The 22850-nt window shown below is 42.9% G+C and overlaps 1 protein-coding gene across 1 annotated transcript; it reads left to right on the plus strand.

Annotated features, from left to right (window-relative positions):
- Window positions 1-4067: 4067 nt before the first annotated feature.
- LOC123244144 (arginyl aminopeptidase) lies at window positions 4068-22735 on the plus strand. The gene is made up of 11 exons (XM_044672443.1): window positions 4068-4511; window positions 8729-8869; window positions 9188-9336; window positions 11202-11318; window positions 12004-12239; window positions 15185-15298; window positions 16942-17054; window positions 17213-17321; window positions 18045-18269; window positions 20404-20546; window positions 22227-22735. Exons 1-11 carry the CDS (start codon window positions 4068-4070, stop codon window positions 22383-22385), a joined length of 1950 nt encoding a protein of 649 aa, XP_044528378.1. The 3' UTR covers window positions 22386-22735.
- Window positions 22736-22850: the final 115 nt, after the last annotated feature.

The following is a 22850-nucleotide window of genomic DNA, read 5'->3' on the forward strand; positions in this document are numbered from 1 at the left end:
GACACAGGAATCTCATGTGACTAATGCAGCAGAGTCTTGCTCTCAGAGCCAGTAAAGGGTCTCTGTAATCTATTGACCAATTGTCTGACACCTTTACTGTCTGTGAGCTGAGAGCTGTGGTGCATACCCCCACAGGGTCTGGTGCTGGCTTGCCAGATGTGGCCTGACCTAGACTGTACTCCACTCTCAGTCCAGTGAGACAGACCATTCCTGGTGACCTTCTAAGTTGTCTTGGGCAGGAAAATTGTTTCACCTCATCCTTTTGTTGGTTCTGCCATGCCAGAATTCATTGTGAAATGTTATTTTAGCATTGTTTGAAGGGAAATTTGAGAGAACTCAAATGAGTCCATACCTTTAATTGACCATCTTAGTTTTACTTTTTATTTTTAAATAGATATTTTTAAAATGCCTTCAGTATACAGTACTAAAGGAGAGGTATAATAGTTACACAGCATAAAGAATTATTGTCCCCATTTTACAAATGAGTTAAATGATTTGCCCTTGATTATACAGCTATTAATTTTTAGAGCCAGAATTTGAACCCAATTCTTCTGACTTCAACTTTAGCACTTTTTCTTTAAAACTTTATTTATCTTCAGCAGAAACCCTGAAAATTTTTAGTATATAAGAAACTCCCTGAGGACAAAGACTAATTCAGTTTTGTCTCTGTATCCCAAGCATGTGTCTGACACATAGTAGAGACATAATATTCATGCTTTTTCAATGACATTAAAGATACCCGAAGTACCCACTCCCTGAAGTAAAAATTTCAAGCCCACCAAAGCATAAAATAAGGTACTCAAGGCATAGCTATGACTACAGCAGGTAGCTATAGTGAACAACTAGAAAGAATGGTTAATGCCAAAATGCCAAAATGATCTTATCATTTTACAAAGCAGTTGGAAAAATAAATTCAGAGCTCCAGAGTCACAGCTATAAAAGGACAAGCAGGGGAACCATAAGGATTTACAATTGAATAGTGATAAATCCCTGGCCCATTTGTGACTGTAAGGATTATCCAGCAGACACTGGGGCAGGTAGATAATCTGAGTCCTTCAGTTTCTGCCTTTGGACCTCTCCAATCTTTTTATCTTGACCTCTCAGGTCAAGGTTCTCTCTGCTTTCTAGAATGACCTTAATGTGTTAATTAGAATTTTGTGCCCTCTTTGGCTCTGGGTGGACCTGTCTCTTTCCTGATTAAAGATTTGGTTTTGCTGACTACTTTAGTGGTTCTGTATTTTTCCAGGTTGTCAATCCTATGTAAAGAAATGATGTGAAATAAGCCAAGAGAATTAAGGTTGGAATCAGATTATGGAAGAGAAGGAAATAAGCATTTATTCAGTTCTTACTATGTGCCTGACACTGAGCTAATTAAATGCTTTATTAAATATCTCATTTGATCCTTGCAACAACCCTTTGAGGTAGGTATAAAATGTTTCCATTTTATAATTGAGGAAACCAAGGCAAACAGAAGTTAAATGACTTGTCCAGGATCACCTAGCAAATATCTGAAGCTTATTTTAGATTTGCCATCCTGACCCTAGGCCCAGTTATATCTTCTGTGTCACTTAGCTGCCTTAGTCTCAGAGTAAGAAAATACAACCAGCACATATGCTTCCAAGTTCATAATAAGTGATTAAATAACTTTTCTAATTACATGTCCTATTGTGTGAAGATCTTTTTCACTGGTGCTATAGTTATTGTGCTGGCACTGCTCCTGGGTGATGAGGTAGGTCTTACATCTGTAATAAATGAAAAATAAAATTATTAAATGTAAAATAAAATATTGTGGTCATCATTATAAAATTTACTCTCAAATCAGGAGTCCGTTGGCAGCTCTTAACAATGTAATTTTAATTAAAATGGAGATATATGAAAAAGGGAAATGAAGGAAGGGGACAGAAAATCTCACCTATCTAGAAAAATACGTAAGTTGGAATCCCAAGCCCCTACAAAAAGACAAAAAGCCCTCCAGCCTAGAGAGAGAGTGAGGAGTGGGTTCTATCATCACACATCCCATATCTGGACTAGCTACTCATACTCTGCTTCACTGATCTTAGAACAATTCAGACCTTAGGGAAGGTATAAGAAGCTGAAGGGCCCAGAAAGGGCAACTAAAATGATCAAGATGTTGTGTGGCGTTTGCCCTCTAAACCTATCTCCTAGGGTTGTGGTGAGGCTAGAATAATTATTTGTAAATTATTTGTAAAATAATGTGCTATGTATATTTTTTATAGTAAATGGTATATAGTAAATAGTAAAATATCTTTACTATTCTTGGGGCAGAAGCTAAAGCCAGAGGTCCAGAGTTCCCTTCCCAGCTCAGTTAATTGCTCCCTGGATGGCTTCAGGCAAATCCTTTTGCTTCTCTAGGCCTTAGATTTTTCTTTAGGGGAGGAGTGGGACTTCATGATGTCTCCTGATGTTTGAGAATGTCTTCCCTTTTTGCCTCAGCCAAAAAGGAAATGGTGAACAGGAAGGACTATCACAGGACCCAGTGGGATGGCACTTTCCTTCTTCTAGAGCCCTTAAATGATGTCTTCTCATAGTCTAGGGTGATACTCTGTGCAAGAGGCTCAGTTGCCTAATCTGTTGGTTCAGAAGAGATTAAGATGGGATATAGAGACCTGAGAGAGTTTCAAAGAGATTATAGTTGAACATATGGGAGCTGGCAAAAGACAGAGAGAAAAACAGAGAGACAGACACAGAGAGATCCAGAGAGGGAAAGACAGACAGAGAGACAAAGACAGACAGACAGAGAGGATAGGACAGAGCCCAAGAAATGAATATATTCTTACTTAAGCAGGGACATGGTTGAGGGCGATCCAGCAAAGACTGAGAGAGGATTCTTAACCTGGCATCTGTGAACTCATTAAAAAATTTTGATAACTATTTGAATTTAATTGGTTTCCTTGATTTCCCTATAAAGTTTATTTTATGCATTTGAAAACACTGGTACATGGGGGGCATCTGGGTAGCTCAGTGGATTGAGAGCCAAGTCTAGAGACAGGAGGTCCTAGGTTCAAATCCGACCTCATACACTTCCTAGTTGTGTGTCCCTGGGCAAGTCACTTGACCCCCATTGCCTAGCCCTTACCACTCTTCTGCCTTAAGGGTCTAAAAAAAAAGAAAAGAAAAGAAAAGAAAAAGAAAACACTGATACGTAGGCAAAAGGGTCCATGACAAAAAAAGATTAAGAATTCCTGATCTAAAAGATGGAGGGGTCCATATGTTAGACTTCAGAGGTCAAGAAGGTTTAGAGAAAAGATGAGAAAAGACCGTCCTGTTTAGCAACTAAACTATCATGGGTAACGGCGGCGGATAGGTTTCTTACTGAGTTAGGAAGCCATTAGAGAAGTGTGGAAGGTGAGAAAGCCTTGAAGAAGTGTGGTTAAGCTTTCTAGGACTTTGCTGTGAGAGGGCGAGAGGAAAAGAAGTAAGATGAGAGCAAGGAATGGCATTTAAGTGCTAGCTGATTGATGGAGGATGCCCAGGCGGGCATGTTCACAAGCTGAAAGGAGCCGGGGATAAGGAGAGAGATTGAGAATCAGGAAGAGAAACGAGATGATCCAAGGATCAATCTGCCAGAGACCTCGAGCAGAGCGGCGGGCGTTCACAAGAATGGCCACCTCGTCCTTAGCATCGGAAGCAGCGGGTGGGAGGTGATTCTGAAGGGATTTAAGTGGAGGACTTGGAGAGTAGAGATTCCCCTTTTTAAGAAGTATGCGGAAGCCCTTCTTCTGTAGAAGTATTAAGGAAAGGAAAGGTTGGATATTGGACTCCGCGGAAAGCGTCATTGCCTCCATCACGGAAAACGACCCCAGGGCGTGGACAGGACCAGTCACGGAGCGTGGCACGCCGCCTAAAAGGCCGAGGAGGCGTGGCTACGTCCATAGGAGGAGCCTGTGCTCCTCCGGGGAAGTGGCTGCGGCAGTTCCAGTAGTGGGCGTGGCCCCGCAGCCGGCGAGTCGCGCTGGGGGCGTGACTCGGACGATCGCCCCGCCCCGCGCGGTTGCAGCGGAGGAGCTCGGCAGTCGTTGGAGGTAGCCGGTGGGTCGGTTAGAGCAATGGCTTGCAGCTCCCCTGTGACCGGCTGCGTGTCTCGGCGGCCGCTGCACTCGGCCCGGGCCCCGGACGTGGCCTCTGCCTCCAACTTCCGTGCCTTCGAGCTGCTGCACCTGCACCTGACGCTGCGGGTGGAGTTTGGTCCACCGGGCCCGGGCCCCGGCAGCCGCGGCCTCAGTGGCACGGCGGCGCTGGAGCTGCGCTGCCTGGGGCCCGAGGGCGCCACCGAGCTGCGCCTCGACTCACACCAGTGCCTCGAGGTGACAGCGGCGTCGCTGCGGCGGGAGCGGCCCGGCTCTGGGGAGCCTACCGAAGAGCCCGTGCCCTTCCACACGAGCCCCTTCGCCCACTATGGCCAAGCGCTGAGCGTGGCCTTCCCGCAGCCTTGCCGCCCGGGGGAGCGCTTCCAGCTGCTGCTCACCTACCGCGTCGGCGAGGGACCCGGGGTGAGTCCGGTGCGCCGAGCCCCGAGAGCTGCTGGCCCTTTTCCACCGCCCTGCCCTCGACCAGACGGACTCACCGCTTCCTGCTTCGCGGCTCGCCCCCCCGCCCCCCGGAATCCTGGGGGATGCTGGAGGTGGAAGCGATCGGGCCACTCAGGAGCTTTCCCTCTTAATTCCTATTCATCCCGCACTTGGCGTGCCTTGTTTGGATTTGTTGGCACGTCATTCCCCGTTATATTGTAAGCTCCTTGAGGGCAGGGACTTGATTCTTTTTGTAACCCCAGCGCTTAGCGTAGTGCTAGGCTAGTAAGAGGCGCCTAATAATGTGCTAGTCATTTAAGTTGGGCATTTTGGCTTTATCAGCACTGACCGAAGGGCGAGCCGTCGTTTATCCTGTGTGCCCTTGTACATTGGCGCCCTAGCAAGTCCGGGAGCCCAGTGTTGGATGGTAGTAAGTAGCCGGCCTTTGTGAAACTTCAAATGTAATTAAATAAGGGATATGGAAAAGATTGAAAAGATTTCTGGCAACTCCCAACCCCACCCTACCCCCAGGTAGAGTTCCCTGCTTGGAGAATATTCGGGAGGAATACTTATCAACTCCTTTGCTTATTCTGCTATTTTAGATAAACATGGCCATAGACTGACTTAGTATCTCCCGAAACTTTAGAATTGGCTCAAAGGTTATACTGGACTCATCAGATAGGCTTTGTGGTAGCCTTTAGTAAAAGCTCTTAGGACATATCAAAAATATGATTTACTTAAAGAAAAGGGAGTTCCAGAGGAATACAATTCCCTAAATAAGATTGTCAAAGCTGAGAATGGAACTGAGAAGGAAGGAATATAGAACCCATAGGTTCTGAAGTATTCTCAAGCTTTGATACCAGTGACCCCAGAATAATAAAGTTTAATTACATAAAGCTTTGCAAAGAGAATTAAGCAAGCCTGATAGAGCCTCTCTAGGGCATTTTTCCAGCCCTTCCCACTGAGACCACCTCCAACCTGTCCAAAATGAGGGTGGTGTTAGTCTGTCCAACATCATCTCTGTACTGGCAGTTGTGAACCCACTTTTCTACTCAGGTTTGACTCTTTCCTCTAGATTCATTTTACTTGCCCACTTTATGCCTGATGGTTTCCTTCTCCTGCTTCAGGCTTTTTTGCTAATCCTGATCTTTCATTGTTGAAGGCTTTCCCCTTTTGTTCATGATTTCTTGGACTCCTCTGATCACCTTACTGTTTTAACTTTATTTTCTTGTTGAGCTACTTCCTTTGCTTCTTGGAGATTACTACTGCCTATTAAAACAAAATATTTGCTTAAAAAAGGTGAGGGGCAAATGAATTTTAGGACTAGTCACTAGCTCACAGTTGAATCAGGACCCAAAGAAAATCCAGCAGACTAGAAGAATGGAGCAAATGAAATTAAGACTCAAGTCCATACCAAAAAAAAAAAATGTTAAAATACTGTACTTTAAGATCATTTGATTTAAAGTCAACTTTAAAAACAAAGTGGAAAGACACTTCGCAGCTGTGTGACCCTGGGCAAGTCACTTGACCCCCATTGCCCACCCTTGCCACTCTTCCATCTAGGAGCCAGTGCACAGAAGTTAAGGGTTTAAAAATATAAATAAATAAATGAATAAAAAAAAGAGGAAGAATAATAGTTAAACTGTTGTTCATATGAAAAAGATCTGGGAGTTTTAGTGTACTGTAAGCTCAGTATGAATTAATAAGAGTTATTAAGCAGCAAAAAAGGCCATTGAAATCTTAAGACCTCCTGAAAAAAGTAGTACCTAGAAAAAGGGAAGTATTAGCTCTGATGTAACAGATTGTAAGCCTTGTTTGACTCTGGTGAAACTGAGTTTGAAGTATTTTGTTCAGTTCTGCCATGTTGTAGGAAATACATGGAGGAGGAATTAACAAAGATAAAATGGGACTAGAGACCAGTTACCCCATGCAATGGAAAGACTAGAGGTGACTGGCCTGGAGAACAGATGACTTAGTGGTGAACATGATAGCTTTCTTCAAGTATTTAAAAGACTATCTTGAGGGAAAGGGATTATTTGTCCTGCTTGGCTCCAAAAGTAAGATTTCAGCTAGATGAAAGGAAAACTTCATAATTAGAAGTGTCTAAAAGTGAAATTAGTTTGCCTTAGGTATATAGTGAGTTCTTGTTCAGTAGAGGTCTTTGAGTCAAGTTTCTGTGACCACATAGGGATGTTGCAGTAAGTTTAAGGTGTCCTCTAAGATGCTTCCCAAATATGAGATTCTGTAATCTGTATTCCATGGCTCCTGGAAACTAAAGTGTTTTCTTTTTGGTAAACCAAAACATTTACAGGTTTCTGGAGGCCTTTGTAGTAGGAAAAAAGAAAGGGTTACAAACCATTGGGTAAGGTAAAAAACTTAAAGAGTATTCCTGAAATCATCCTGTAGAGTTAAAATGAAGAATTCATTCCTTAAGGTGGAACCTGTGAAATGGTGATTACAAAAGCATATCCTTCCTCTCTCTCTCTCTCTCTCTCTCTCTCTCTCTCTCTCTCTCTCTCTCTCTCTCTCTCTCTCTCTCACCTCTCTCACCCACCCTCACTTCCTCATTCTCACCCGAGTTTCCCTCTCCTCCTTCATTATATCCCCATAGTTTCCCCAGTATCCCTCCTGATGACTCCCAGAGAGAACCTTTCCATATAACAAAGGTGATTTTTCTGAAAGGAAAAAAAAAATTTTGATTAATAATACATTGAAAGAGTCTGAACATGTGCAATATGCAACACTTGTGGGCCTCCTACTCTACAAAGGAATGGACTGGGAATGTTTTCTGCTACCTCTTTTTTTATCCAAGCTTTTTCTTTATAATTTTGTAACACTAAAATTTTTTGTGTCTGTTTCCCTTCACATTGTTGTAATTGTGTATTTTGTTTTTCTGGATCTTTTTACTTTAAGCAGAATCAGTAGATCTTCCTATGCATCTCTGTAATCATCACATTCTTTATTATATCAATGGCCTTCTTTTAGAATAAACCTAGTAATAGAACCTCTGGGTCAAGAGGCATGAACATTTTACTTATTTTGAGTTTCTTGACAATCTTTTGCCTTTTTTATATCGCTTAAGAATTTAGGACACATAATAGGTGCTTAATAAATGATTATTGGTTGATAATTCTAAATTGCTTTCCAAATGATTATATCAGTATGCCTGCCTTCCCACAACTCCAACACCAACTGTGTTCCCTTCTTTTGTCATTTTGCTAATTTGCTTGGTGTGGGATGAAACCTCAAGTTTGTTTTGATTTTCATTCTTCTTATAACAATTGGGCACAATTTTTCATATAATTTTTAATTGTTCGCATTTCTTTTGAGGAATGTATGTTCATATTCTTGACCACTTATCTGTCAAAGAATGGCTATTGATTATACGTATGAATTTTTTTTATTATTAAAAAAAACCCTTACCTTCCTTCTTAGGATCAATACTGTATATTAGTTCCAAGGCAGAAGAGTGGTAAAAGCTAGGCAATGTGGGTTAAGTGACTTGCCCAGGGTCACACAGCTAGGAAGTGTCTGGCCCGATTTGAGCGTAGAGCCTCCTGTCTCTAAGCCTGGCTCTCATCTACTGAGCCACCTTGCTGCCCTTTCTTAAAATATATTTTGGATACCATATTCTTGTTAAATAAATTTGATGGTTTTTTTCCCCTGTTAAAACCACTTCCATTCTTATTCTAGGTATAATAATTTTGCAGAAGCTTTTCAGTTTCATGTAATCAATGTTATCTATTGTATCTTCTTTAATTGCTTCTATCACATAGCTGAGAGATAAATGATTGATGTTTTACTTCTTACTTTCTACAGTATGATTTTTAATATTTACCTCATGTCCATTTAGAATATATTGTGAAATCTAAATCTACTTTCTCCCAGATTGCTTTCCAGTTTTCCCAGCAGTTATTTCCTAAGTAATTTACTTTTTCTGGTTTATGGAATACCGTATTATTAAGTTCCATTGTTTTTTATTCTCCCTTTTCCTAGTCTGTGCTATCGATCTCCTTGGGGGAGATGTTCTCAATGAGATCAGACTGATTGTCCCTGAGGTCTTGACAATTACTTGAAGTTCCAATGCCAACTAATTCCTTTTCTCTAGCATTCTTCCTGCTTGGCCTTCTGGCTCTGCATAGTATCCTGGTAGAGCCTAAGTAAGGGAAAGCCTTTCTAAAATCTGTTTGTTCTCTCAGGTTTGCTGGCTGACTCCAGAGCAGACAGCAGGGAAGAAGAAGCCCTTTGTCTACACCCAGGGTCAGGCTGTGCTCAACCGTGCCTTCTTCCCATGTTTTGACACTCCTGCAGTGAAAAGCAAGTATTCTGCCCTCGTTGAGGTAAGAGACATTTGCTCTTGGGATTGGAATCCTGTGATTTCAGAGAATCATCATATTTAAACTGATTAGCTCTTAGTGTTGAATGCTTGATATAACTTCCATACAACAAGGACTGTTATTAAAACTTTTGGTTTTGCTCCCAAGTCCACCATGTCTATGTATGTATGTGTATATGTTAGAGGTATCTTTCTTACAGGAAAGCATGTGAGCCTCATCCCCAACCTCAGAAATTTAGCCCCCAAATTTTGCCTCATTCTGGATTAATTTGCAAACTCTGACCTCTTTGCAGCTAAAACCCAAATTTTCTTCTCTTGCCAGGTGCCAGAAGGCTTCACGGCAGTGATGAGTGCTACCACATGGGAAAAACGAGGCCCAAATAAGTTCTTCTTTCAAATGTGTCAGCCTATACCCTCCTACCTTGTGGCTTTGGCTGTTGGAGATCTGGTTTCTGCTGAAGTTGGACCCAGGTAGGCAAGAGACCACAGGGTCGAACTCAACCAGAGACAAAGGCATGCGTATATGATTTAGTAGCCCTATCCAGATAGCTTTTGGGGCAATCTGGAATCTTCCTTTCTCTAGCAGGAAAGCCACTGGAACTTTATTCCTTCTAGTATTTTTTTTTAAAACCCTTACCTTCTGTCTTGGAGTCAATACTGTGTATTGGCTCCAAGGCAGAAGAGAGCGGTAAGGGTAGGCAATGGGGGTCAAATGACATGCCCAGGATCACACAGCTGGGAATCTGAGGCCAGATTTAAACCCAAGACCTCCCATCTCTAGGTCTGGTTCTCAATCCACTAAGCTACCCAGCTGCCTCCCTTCTAGTATTTTTAAATAATATTTGGACTTGATAAGCAATGCCTGTTGCCTATGCTAGTAAGCAGGCAAGTAGGTATGATGCCTTAATCAGAAGTTTGAGGGCTTCCCTTCACTGGGGATAATTTGACTCTTTAAATCCTTTGCCCTCTGAAATCTTCTCCCCCAAACCCCAATATAGTCTTTAACTCACAGTTCATAATTCTATCCTATTTCCAATTGTTCTTTACTTATCTTCTTACTTGTTGCTTCCAATAGGTGGGGCAGATATCTTTCTGGATTGAGCTACTTTAATTCTGAATAGTTTTATTAAGAGATGACTACAATAATATCCCCATACCTCCTTGGATTTTGGCCCATTCGGGCTTCATTTTGCTTTTTTTTAGAGAGAAATACATGGGAGAAAGAGTTCCTTTCTACTTCCTACCAAAAAAAAAAAAAAAAAGACATTATACATTGTCCCCAACTCTTAATACCAGAGGTTTTCCACATGGTTAGTTTTGGTAGAATATAATTTATAAAGATTCAAGGATAATAAACTAAAGTCAAGAGTCCAGATTTTACTAGTGACATTTTTTTCCCAGCTCCCTTCTGGCTGGAAAGGAACAAAGGTTGGATGATATGACAGTTTTCCTAGCTATAATTCTTTCCTTTATCTCTGACCTTAGCTTTTAGCTCCTGGGAAGATTTTCTTAGCATTGGGAGTTATCCATCTCAATCTGATAAGATGTTTCATAAATCTCAGTTCCTATCACATGAAGTGGAATGATAAATAGAGACTCCAAAGTAACTCCATCTTGAAAAATAGTTTACTCCACCCATTGGAAGGTCCATCTTTGCAATAGTCGGGAAACCAGGTAATCCGAGAATGAGGAGGTGTGTCATTTCAGAGAATTTACACTTAGGTCATTGGGATTGAGTTGTTAATGGGAACTGTCTCCCCTCCTTCCCTCCCTCCTCCTCCGCCTCCCCATCAGAACAACCTTTGTGATTCATTACTTACTTGCTTATGATCATTATTACATATGTAATAAATGACTATACCAGTCAGACATTATAAAATCCAGTTTAATTAATGATGATGTGATAGCCCAGCCTTTTCCCAGCTTTTCAAAGAGAAAAACCTATAGCAGAGTAGAACATCATGATAGGAGGCAGGTAGGTGGCTCAGTGGATTGAGAGCCAGGCCTAGAAAAAAGAGGTTCTGGGTTCAAATTTTACCTCAGGCACTTCCTAGCTATGACCTGAGTAAGTCACTTAACTCCCATTGCTTAGCCCTTATCGCTTAATATTAATTCTGAGACAAAAGATAAAGAGGTTTTTGTTTTTTTTTTAAAGATCTTCATGATAAATCAATAGTGATTAAGTATCCAATTTAGCTTATCCCAGTTTCTTGAAGGCTTATGCTGGTGGACACATGTTTTAGGGGAAGTTCAGTTCAGCAGGCAAACTTGTTACAGCTTCTCTGGGGCCCGTGCTGGGAGCCTCTGCCTTGACCCGTCTTCTCTTCTCTCGGTAGGAGTCGTGTGTGGGCTGAGCCCTGCCTGATCAAAGCTGCCAAGGAAGAATATGATGGAGTGATAGAAGGATTTCTGGCAACGGGAGAAAAACTTTTTGGACCCTATGTCTGGGGAAGGTGCAGTGTCACATTGGCCCTAACATCTTTGTTTCGAGCTGAGTGTCTGCGGTTCCCTCTTTCCCCGCACTCTTGTCTCATTTCTTCATTCTCTCCCTCGAGCCCGAACCCCCACCCTTGGCTTTGTGTACCGTAGTCGGTCCAATTTCCATATTTTTCTCTGGGATCTCCAGAATTCAATACCAGTTGATTAGAGGGTTCATTGGTTTGACCTTAAAGACTTATTTCCCAACACAGCCATGAGGTGAATACAAGGTCATGCAGAGGGAAAGACAAGGACTTTTCTAAGGGAAATGCAGGGATTTCACATCCAGGAACAGGATCTCGATCTCAGCTCTCTGGCCTCAGTCCCAGTTGTGTATTAATTGGACCACATTAGTCTTTCAGGAACTCGGGCTGTGATAGTGAACCTGTGGCCCGGGTGCCAAAGATGGCAGGCAGAGTGCTCCCCTCCCGCTCCCCACCATGCCTGTGACATCTTTGCACATCCCCCCTTCCTCCCTCCTCTGTGTGGGGTAAAGAGGGGGCGGGGAAGGGCCCAGCACTGTCTCTAAATGGGTCGCCATCACCGGACCAGGTCATGTAGTGATTTGAAGTATATTAGAACCATTTCTCAGCAAAATGAAACACATCTCGTTCCTGGGGAGCCAAGACTTCTCTATAACCTCTCTCTTCTTTTTTACAGATATGACTTGCTCTTCATGCCCCCATCTTTTCCCTTTGGGGGCATGGAGAACCCTTGCCTGACTTTTGTTACTCCCTGTCTGTTGGCTGGGGATCGTTCCTTGGCTGATGTTATCATCCATGAGATTTCTCACAGCTGGTTTGGAAACCTGGTCACCAATGCCAACTGGGGCGAGTTCTGGCTCAATGAGGGTTTCACTATGTATGCCCAGAGGAGAATCTCCACCATCCTCTTTGGTGAGCCAACCCCCTAGTGCTCTGCCCCTTCAGCCTTTGAGACCAACAAAAGCAATGGTGGTTTTTGCAAAATTCTATTCACGGACACTTACAAAATGCCTGCTCTATACAAGACATTGTGCTAGGGAAATACAAAGATGAAAAAAAGGCAGTCTTTCCCCTTAAGTTATAATCTGTGGAGGACAAGAGATACCATATATACAGCCAGTTAGGATACAAAGGTAGAAATGGTAGGGATTTGAGGGAATTCTGGACAAATCGCCTCAAGAAATTTTGAGAGGAAAATCCATTTAAATCTGGGGTAATCTAAAGAAGGCTTCCTGAAAGAGTGGCATTTGACCTGAGCCAGAGAATTTTCCCTGTTCAATAACAGTCTCCTTTCTGGGCTCTCACATAGCAATTCATTTTATACACTTCTAACTCAATCATCTAATATTGTGTATTATGATTATGTCTATATCATCCCTCTCCTAGGCTGTAAGCTTTATGTGGGTGAGGGACTTTGTTTTAGCTAAACTTTGTATGTCTCCAGGCCCCTAATTGTCAGTCAGTAAACATTTTATTTAACCCTTTTCTTCTGCCTTAGTGTCAGTTCTAAGTTAGAAGAGCGGTAAAGACTAGGCAATTGGGGTTAAGTGACTTGCCCAGGGTCACATAGCTAGGAAGTATCTGAGGACTAATTTTGAATTCAAGCTCTTCTGTCTCCAGGCCTGGCTCTATCCACTGGGCCATCTATCTGCCCTTCAGTAAGCTTTTTTAAGTGCCTTTTATTTACCAGGTAATGTGCCAAGTCCTGGGATGGAGGAGCAAAAGGAAGTCGCCACTGTTGAGAAACTCACAGTGTTGTATTCTACGTACAAGGGCTACTTAGGGTCTGAATGGGTGAACATCAGCAACGAGCACATTCGAGATGTGGGAACGTGGTCTCCATGTGTGCTAGAAAGAGAAGAGTGAAGGACAAAATGTGAAACGGTTTATAGTCTGCTTTGGCTGGAAAAGAGAATGTATTTCTGCCCCCAAATCCAGTTTCCTTTGTTAGGAGAAGGAAGCTGGGGGCTCAGTTAGCTCTGTACTGAGTTTGGGGACAAAAGGTTACGAGATGGTGGAGTCTGCAGGGATTGGTTCTACAAGACGGGTCGGGTTTTTTAATATAGTGCTCCAAACCAGAAGAAACAATGGGCGAGAGTGGAGAGAGCAGAGTGGCGAGCTGTTGTGGCCTCTCGGTGAGATCCCCGTATCCCTTGGCCTGATCTCCCGGTACTCTAGAGGCAAGGGAGACTGTTAGGATGCTTAGGGATTTTCCCAATTTTTTGACAACTTGTAATAGGAGACAGATGCTTAGGGATAGTCCAGTTTAAGAAAGTAACTCTTTTCAAACTAATCTGGTAGGGACAGCTAGGTAGCCCAGTGGATAGAGCACTACAGGTAGAAGGTCTTGGGTTCAAATCTGTCCTCAGACACTTCCAAGCTGTGTGACCCTGGGTCCACTGAGCTGCCCAGCTACCCCTTGTAACTTTTTAAGGGAGAAGGAGACACGGGTATGTTGTTGGCAGCATAGTAGGCATTGGTAGGTAGGGAAATCCTGACACTTAAGAGTGGGGATGATCCTGGTGGCAGTGTGTGGAGGAGGCTAGAGGGGATGGTACCAAGGGCCATCGAGAATGGTTGGCCTTGGCAAAGAGAAGGTTACCTTATCAACAGAAGATTGGGAGAGTGGGGAGGAGATGATGTCAGAGGGATCCAAGATGATAGAGCTCTTAGCAAATGGCCTCAGGTCTTTTAGGTAAAGTTTGAAGTGAGATTCCTTGGTAAGGGTGAGGAAAGGGACTTGTGGGAGGCTTGAGGAGAGGAAGTTTGGAATAACTGCTGTTGTATGTGGAATAGAGACATCCTTGTTACAGTGAGATTAAATAACAAATTTGCCCCAGACCTTCCTACACACTTTTCATGACTTCCCCCAGCTCCATTAGCAGCAAAGGAGATGAATGCTGGAAGGAAATCCAGGGTTGGGGTTTGTCAGGGTTTAATCGGAGAGAGTTGTACTTATTCAAAGCGTCAGCATTGGGAAGGGAGGGGGAGCCGGACCTTTATCCCTCTTGTGCCTAGGAAGTATTTACTCCTGGTTTGTCAGACTCTCAGACAGCTGGAGGATAATTACAAGCTCTCAGTTGCTTTCTGAAGCTGTTGACATAGTATTTCCTGAAGTAATTTGTAATGGTCTGACACTCGAACCCCAGGCCTCAGAAAATCTCAAAATTGGAAGAGACCAGAGAGGCTACTGAGTTCACCTGAGAAACTGGAACAGGAATTAATTCTATCCTGTACCCAATAAGTGGTCAGCAGTCTGACCTAGAGCATTAAGTTTGCTAGGAAAAAGTATGCTTCTTCCTTCGGCATCTAGGCTCAGGTAAGCCAGTGAACGAACCCCTGAATCAGTGCTCCTTGGAGTCCTTGGGCCATGGAACCCAAGTATGTATAGAGCCAATTAATTTTGTGACTGGACCATAGGAACAGCATATTTGAAGCCTAAAGGGAGAGCCACAGATTTTGGGGAGAATTTTTGAGGTGGTAGATCCTTTTGGTGCCAAGAACAGACAAGTACAAATCCCTTAAGTCTCTACCTATGCGCTTACAGAGGAGAATCCCTTTAAAAATCGCAATGCTTTGTCAGAGAAAGCAGAAGGAAAACCAGAGGGAGGGGTCAGGTGTGACCAACCCTGGCATTCCTTGGAAACAAGAAGACTAACCAAGTGACTCCTACGGTTTGTCAGTTCAGAGAGACTGTTGCCTTTTCCTGCAGGCCTGAGGAGGTGGACCGCTGACCAGCTGGCTGTCACCCTACTCACAGATAGCCACAAGAAGGCTGTAGAGCAGCCCCTAGCACAGAGAGCCATCTCATCTCCTCTGAGCTGCCCTGCAGGTCAGCAATTTTATTTTCTTTACAGGTACTGCTTACACCTGCCTGGAAGCTGCCACAGGGAGGGCGCTCCTTCGGCAGCACATGGACATCACTGGAGAGGATCACCCACTGAACAAACTCCGAGTGAAGATTGAGCCAGGTCAGAGAGAAGCCCCCTCTGTCTAATACCTGAGAGAACCTAGCCTTGTAGGAAAGGCTGAGCCATTTCAGCCAGATGAATGGATGAAAGGAAAAGCATTTATTAAGCACTTAATGTATGCTAAGCACTTTACAAAGAACTGTGGATAGAAAATCAAGTCAAAGTCCTGCCCTCCGGACCTTTGTTTTAATCCAGAGAGATATAGGTGACACGAAGGGGAATGTTACCAGAGAGGAGCTTTCTGTTCTGGAAAGTTACTGACCACAGTGTGAGCAGGCCATAGGGGAGTCGATTGTTCCAGGAACAGTGGCAGAGTTGGTTTGAATGTGATTCCAAAACTGGATTGGAGGGTGGGAGGTAGGACAAGAGAAAGTAGGGTGGGAAATTGGAAGTTAAGTGAAACCTTAAAAAGTGGGCCGTGAGAGAAGCCGTCACCACCAGGACAGACAGTGCTTGGTTCCTCTTACTTGAGCTCAGTATAATACTAGTTATAATTAGGAGCGAGTCCTGCTTTTTTATTTTATTTTTTATTTTTTTTTTATTTTTATTTTTTAAAACCCTTACCTTCCGTCTTGGAGTCAATACTGTGTATTGGCTCCAAGGCAGAAGAGTGGTAAGGTTAGGCAATGGGAGTCAAGTGACTTGCCCAGGATCACACAGCTGGGAAGTGTCTGAGGCCAGACTTGAACCTAGGACCTCCTGTCTCTAGGCCTGGCTCTCAATCCACTGAGCTACCCAGCTGCCCCGAGTCCTGCTTTTTAATATAAATAACTTTTTTGCTATAGTCGAAATCCATATTTTCTTTGGTCATGTTGTCTGTGGAGATGGAAGAAATCTTAACATAGCCTAAAATAGACTTAAAGAGAAGTTGTCCTGAAAATGATTGTGTGCAAAGGGGGTTGACCAGAGTCTCAGAGAGCTTCTAATGTCACTTTTACCCTTTTTTACGTCTTAAAAAAAAACCCTTTGTCTGATCTCTAGCAAATAATTTTTTAGTGTATAAGAAAACATGCCAATTTCTGTGGAAATGTAAGCTTCAAAATTAATATCCAAAATACTCTAAGTATTATATTTAATAAGATTTATTAAATTTAACTTGAAGCAAAAGGAGAAACTAAAAGGCTAGAGTCAAGTGGGAGCTCACCCAAGTCACGTACGTGGAAGAGATCGAGGGAAAGTTTACAGAACTATATAAACAATAACGTAAAAACACACATAAATGAAAATGGAAAAGGAATTTTGGGATGGGGAAAGAATTCTGGGAGATGGAGTGTAAAGGTACAAAATTTCCAATTAATACAAGAAGTGATGTTCTTTTTCCTGTTCATTAGGGTTGCCTGTGTTTAATGGCCTTGTAAGCATTTCTTGGAAACTGGGGCCCTGAAACTTTTTTAAAGCATAAGATAACTTTTTTATAATCACATAATCTTAAAATTAAATTATCAAGATATTTTTAAAAGTTCATGGGCTTCAGGTCAAGAACCCTTCTTAAAATGATTTTGAATGGATTGAAGTAGGCAGTATGGGGGCATTTGTTGGAGAAACTTTATTTTAATCTGCCTGGTTTGGAGAATAGGAAATGATGGTGGAGGGGTTGTGATTATGAAAAATTTCCAAGCATTGGCTACTCTCTCTTCTGCCAGGTGTTGATCCTGATGACACTTACAATGAAACCCCTTATGAGAAAGGATTCTGCTTTGTCTCTTACCTGGCCCACCTGGTAGGAGACCAGGACAAGTTTGACAACTTTCTCAAGGTATAGTAAATTGTCCTGGATTAGAGAATAAAGAGGAGCTTGGAGATGGGGCAGCTTAAGTAAGGAGTTAGAGATGGAAAAAGGGTGGGCCCATATCTAGTGACACTTCCGAGGGGAATTCAGTGATCCTAACAGAGCAAACATTTCCCTTGTAACAGGCCTATGTCAATGAATTTAAATTCCAAAGTATCCTAGCTGATGATTTTCTGGAATTCTACTTAGAATATTTCCCTGAACTGAAGAAGCAGAGAGTGGATTCCATACCAGGTATGTAGACGATGTTCAGGCCCTCTGGTCTATAAGTCTCTGTGGAACAAGGATAGGGAAAGAGAGAATTATTGCCTCTTTTCGTTTGGGAAGAGTAGGGAAAAGTAAATAAGTAAAGTTACTTGGTAATGGCACTTCGGAGAATAAAATCCCGGGGCTTACTTGGGGCCAAATGGCCTCCCTTTTGGCTGTGACCTATAATTTGCTCCCATTTCCTCTTGGTCTCTCACTCACAGCACATGTGAATAAGACCTGATGCTCCTGCCAAGGCTCAAAGTTGTGTCCCTGACAGTAGTTTGCACCCTTCCCCACCTAGCAGCACTAGCACTTCGGTCAGGTTCCACAGCCACTAGTCAGGTGTGAGGCCCCACATTTCAGAAAACTGAGACTAGAGAGGAGCCAACACAGAAATAAGGGGTGAGAGCCTGAGACACTTAGCTGCCGGGGAATGGCATCAGATGCTCCTCCAAGCAAAGTCCTCTGGCTGCAGATGGCATCATAAGGTCCTATATAAGATTTCGTGAAAATGAGGGAGAGAGGTGGACAGTTGACATGTAGTCTGCTCTCTCTTAGGTTGTTGATGGAGTGAGTTTGGGGTAGGCTTGAGGCCAGGGTGGGGAGGGGGTACCTAGGGGAAGCTTGCTCTAGGCACAACTGGAGGCTGGAGGTTTGAAGGTAATGACTGGAATCCTTTCAATACCTCCTTTTACCTCCATCTGACAGGCTTTGAGTTTGATAGGTGGCTGAACACCCCAGGATGGCCCCCTTACCTACCTGACCTGTCCCCGGGTGACTCACTTATGAAGCCTGCCGAGGAGCTTGCTGAGCTTTGGGCTGCTGAGAAGCTAGACCTAGATGCTATTGCTGCTGTGGATATCTCTACGTGGAAGACCTACCAGCTGGTCTACTTCCTGGATAAGATCCTACAGAAATCCCCTTTACCTCCTGGTAAGCTCCAGGAAACAGTGGGCTGTTTAGACACCGCAGTGATTCCTTATTCCACAGATTCGTGCTTGCTGCTTTGAAGAAAACCAGAGGAAGGAGAAGTGAGCAATTCATAACATTTGGCAAACAGACACAAATACTTGCAAAAAAAAAAATTCAAACCCATAAGCATGAACATATAGAAGTATATAAATGCTAATGCTGAGTGGTATAAAACAGGTTTTTAGAGTCTTTTTTTACCCATTTTGAAGTAGAAAATGATAGAGAACATGAGGTCTCATGAATGATTTTTGCAAAGGCTTTGCATGGGACAGCAAGAATAAATAGCAAGCTGAGTAACACATTTAGCTTGTAGCAGAGAACTTCATTTAACTTGCTTGGAATTCAGATTTAGACGGATTTGGTAGGACCTATGGAAAGGTCAGGCTAAAATGTGACCCAGATGCCTGAGTCAGTAGAAGGTCTTTACCAAAAGAGATCATAACTCTGAAATCCTGAATAGATCTGTCAGATCCTGAGCTTCAGGGTTCAAATGGTAGAAGACCTGGGATAATTTAGAGATCAGGGATTAAGTGTTTATTCCATGTACAGAGTATCTTTATCTTGGGAGTGTCTTGTGGAGCCTCATTCTGCATCATCTTGGAAAGAGGCTACAGGGTGGGTACCAAGTCTGAGTTGCGTCTGGCTTAGAGGCCAGAATGTTATTTCCTGGTCCAGATGCCCAAACAGAGAGCTCCCTTGATTTTGGAGTGACCAGCCTTGGAAGTTGATGCTGATTCCCCTACACTGATAGATACTACACTTAGTCATTAAAGACCCTAAAGGTTAGGGTTTTCAGTCTTTCTCCAAGTTTCTGGTTCCTTTTCCCATGTATCTCCAAATTACTGTTGGCTGGTCCTTCCCTCTTCCAACTTCTCCTTATATTTTCTTATCCATATCAGCCTCAGCTCTAGCCCTCCACAGTCAACATCCTTCTCCATCATCTGGTTTGACTATGACCCAGAAGTCCCCAGGGTTAGGAGACTCCCCTTAGGCCTGGAATTCTTCACAATCTCTACATTATCCTTACTCGTCTATCTCTGCCCTCTTTAGTACAGGATGGTCTTTCTCCTAACCCTAACACATCACTTCAGAAAAGGTAATAGTTTCACACTGTCCTTTTGCTTGTTCAGCCATTTCAGTTGTCTGACTCTTTGTGACCCTATTTGGGGTTTTCTTGGCAAAGATACTGAAGTGGTTTGCAGTTCCCTTCTCCAGCTCATTTTACACATGAGGAATTGAGACAAACAAGGTCACATAGCTAGCAAAGTGTGTGAGGCTAGATTTTAGTTCATGCAGCTGAGTCTTCCTGAATCCAGGCCTGACACTATCCACTATTCTCCTAGTTGCTGCCCTTTTGCTAATGTTTTCCTGAGGTTCGTTTCATCCATACCACCTGGTCCAGGTCCTTCTCAGTCCTTAGGTTAGTACCTGGCTCCAATCTTGCTCTCAGCCACTCCCAACTTCTGCCTTCATGCTAGAAACTTCATGATGCATGTTAGCATCCCCATGAATACTCTAACCTCCCAGGATATCAGCTTCCAGGACCTGTGGCTTCACTTCAGTCTGTGAGGTAGATGCATCTTAACTCTTCCCATCACTGTTGACTTTATGATCTTGGACTTGGAAATTCTTTTCTTTTCATTTTAATATACTCTTCTTACTCTTCCTCATTTTTTTCCCTTAAAAATTAATACTGAGCTCAACATAAAGAACATTTCCAAACATAAAGCAAAACATGCAGACAAAAAATTAGATTCTCTATGAAACCATGAACTCTACTTCATACCACTTACAATTAAGTATATAATTGTCCTGCTTCTATTTGAACTTCCTTTTATTGCCTTGGGTGAATTTTAAATATTACAATGGCCCTCTAAGATAGCATTATTGCTAACCCCACAAGTTTATCTTGTATTATTTATTTGTGCATAGAACGGATCTTACCTGTCCCCAATTGAATAGAATCCAACCAACCTATCGAAGGCAGAGTTTTTTATTTTCATTTTTGTGCCTCCAGGTTTCTTTCCAGTTTTATAAAGCTCATATCTTGTAGTTGAATGACTGACCCCTCTTGATTGCCCTGCCTTCTTTCTAGGGAATGTAAAAGAAATGGGAGACACATATCTCAAGATCTCAAATGCCCGAAATGCAGAGCTGCGTTTGCGCTGGAGCCAAATTGTCATCAAAAATGACCACCAGGCAGATTTTAAGAAAGTGCAGGATTTCCTGCAGAGTCAGGTGAGTGAGTCCCCGCAGTCTCTTCAGTGGCCTCCTCTGCTACTTTGGAGGTAGTCCTAGAGTTTACAGGGTAGAGGTAGAGCCCTGTGAGTCTTTAAAAGAAGATGCCCTGGAGGGCCCTGTCCTGCTTATTCACGGATTTATTATTCTATAAGGAACTGTTAAACTATTATTAAATAAAACTGGGAAGTTCTCCTAAGGAAAGAAGGGGGTTTATAGACTTACAAATCAGTCTGTAGGGGAAGCTAGATAGCTCAGTGGATAGAGCCAGGGCTGGAATTGGGAGGATCTGGAGTCAGATGTGGCCTTAGACACTTTCTAGCAGTGACTTAATCTAATGACTCTAGTAAGTCACTTCATCCCAGTTGTCTAGTTCTTACTGCTCCTTCACCTTGGAATCAATAATTATTATCAATTCTAAGACAGAAGGTAAGGATTTTTTTTTTAAACCAAAAATAAATCAAGTTGGTTAAGACTCACTGAACACTGGGAAGAATGACAGATGAGGGGCCACCTACAGGAAAACTCCCCAGAGGAAAATGCCAAAGACCAAAAGAGATCAGTTTAAATTTGAGGACTCTACTCCCTGGGAAAATCCTGTGGCTGGAGGTCAGCAAAGACTCCTGATAAGATCCTCCTATGAGGAGAGCCTGGGGGGTTGGGGGGAGCCCAGAATCTAAGACTAGCAGTAACAGTCTTAGATTCCAGAGAGAAGAAAGAATAAAGTTTGGCAGAAGACAGGCATTTAATTACTTTGTTCATCCAAGCCTGAGAGCTGTCTGTGTGGATCTAAGGGGTTGAACTCATTGGCCTTTTAAGGTTTCTTCAAAAATTAGGATTTTTTTTTTAATTTAAATTTTATTTCAAAATACAAATATTAGAGTTGCCCCCATACTTGGGGTAAATGAAAGAGAATGCTTTTTTTTTTTAATTAGTGAATTCAGAATATATATTTTTGATGTAAACAATTCTTTTTTTTTATTAAGTTTAATTAATTTAGAGTATTTTTCCATGGTTACATGATTCATGTTCTTTCCCTCCCCCCTCCAGTAGCCAACGAGCAATTCCACTGGGTTTTACATGTGTCATTGATCAAGACCGATTACCATATGATTAGTATTTGTACTAGAGTGATCATTTAAGTCAACATCCCCAATCGGTTCCTCATCAAACCATGTGATCAAGCAAATGTTTTTCTTCTGTTTCTGCTCCCACAAAAAAAAAAAAAAGATAATGCTTTTTATTTTTTTTTTAAGATTTAAATATTTTATTTTCTTAGAAAAATTTTCTGTGGTTCCATGATTCATGTTTTTACTTTCCCTTCCCCCAAGATAATGCTTTTTAATTTGAAAACATTTCCCACATTATTCAAACTAGACATTAATGAGACAACTTTAATTCATGAAGCCTTTAATATCTGACTTCTTGTTCTCTGGAGAACTATCCAGAAGTGAAATTCTGTTGTGTTTGCACCCTCCTCCCCTCACCCCGATTTGTGTCTTCTTGTTAATGAGCTAATAAGTTGGGGTCAGTAGAGTCCCTGTTGGCCAGCAGGCCCGATTCTCTTGTTTCTCACATCCTGTACGTTCTCCTCTGGCGCCAGGGCCCCAGGTCTGAGGAGGTGCAGAGGGGCGTGCTGGGGGTGTCTGACCGCTCGGGTCATGTTTTTGCTCTCTGCAGGGAAAGCAGAAGTATACCCTCCCGCTGTACCATGCCATGATGAATGGCAGCGAGGCAGCCCACGTCCTAGCCAAAGAGACCTTTTCCGCCACCGCCCCCCAGCTCCACAGCAACGTTGTCAATTATGTGCAGCAGATCATGGAATCCAAGAACAGTTAGAGCCCCCGGCTGGGTTCTTGCCTCCGTTAGGTATCATGAACCTTCAGAAGAGCGCTGTGTCTCTGCCCCCATTTTCCCCACGCCTCGGAGGGCTCCCGTTCCAGGACTCCGTTCTGCGTGGGGGCCTTCCCCGAAAGCTCGGTTTGGGACCAGGGGCCTCCTCCCACGGTTTTCGGCAGTTCAGTAGGCCCTTGGCTTTGGCTGGGGACACGGCATCCCCCTTCCACCACGGTTTGGCATCAGGAAGAAGAGAGCTGCTGTTGCTCACTCTTTGAATGCTGTACAAAGGGCTGGTAGCTTGATTATTTTTTTGAGGTTCAATATTTTAAATAAAATTTTTAGATGAAAAATATGGAAGTTGGTATTTGGCCGGAGGTGAGTGTGTGTGTTGTCCCAAACAGTATCATAAGGAGTCCCATGTGTGCACAGGAAAAAGAGCGTAAGCCAGAGACGGAACATGGAAAC

The sequence above is a fragment of the Gracilinanus agilis genome, chromosome 4, assembly GCF_016433145.1.
Source record: "Gracilinanus agilis isolate LMUSP501 chromosome 4, AgileGrace, whole genome shotgun sequence".
NCBI lineage: Eukaryota > Metazoa > Chordata > Mammalia > Didelphimorphia > Didelphidae > Gracilinanus > Gracilinanus agilis.

What these genes read in the sequence shown, in the direction of transcription:
- LOC123244144 (XM_044672443.1), top strand. Translation starts at nt 4,068, where the DNA reads ATGGCTTGCAGCTCCCCTGTGACCGGCTGCGTGTCTCGGCGGCCGCTG. An exon ending in GGACCCTATGTCTGGGGAAG is followed by an intron (nt 11,319 to 12,003) that starts GTGCAGTGTCAC and finishes TCTTTTTTACAG; the next exon opens with ATATGACTTGCTCTTCATGC. An exon ending in AGTTTGACAACTTTCTCAAG is followed by an intron (nt 17,055 to 17,212) that starts GTATAGTAAATT and finishes CCCTTGTAACAG; the next exon opens with GCCTATGTCAATGAATTTAA.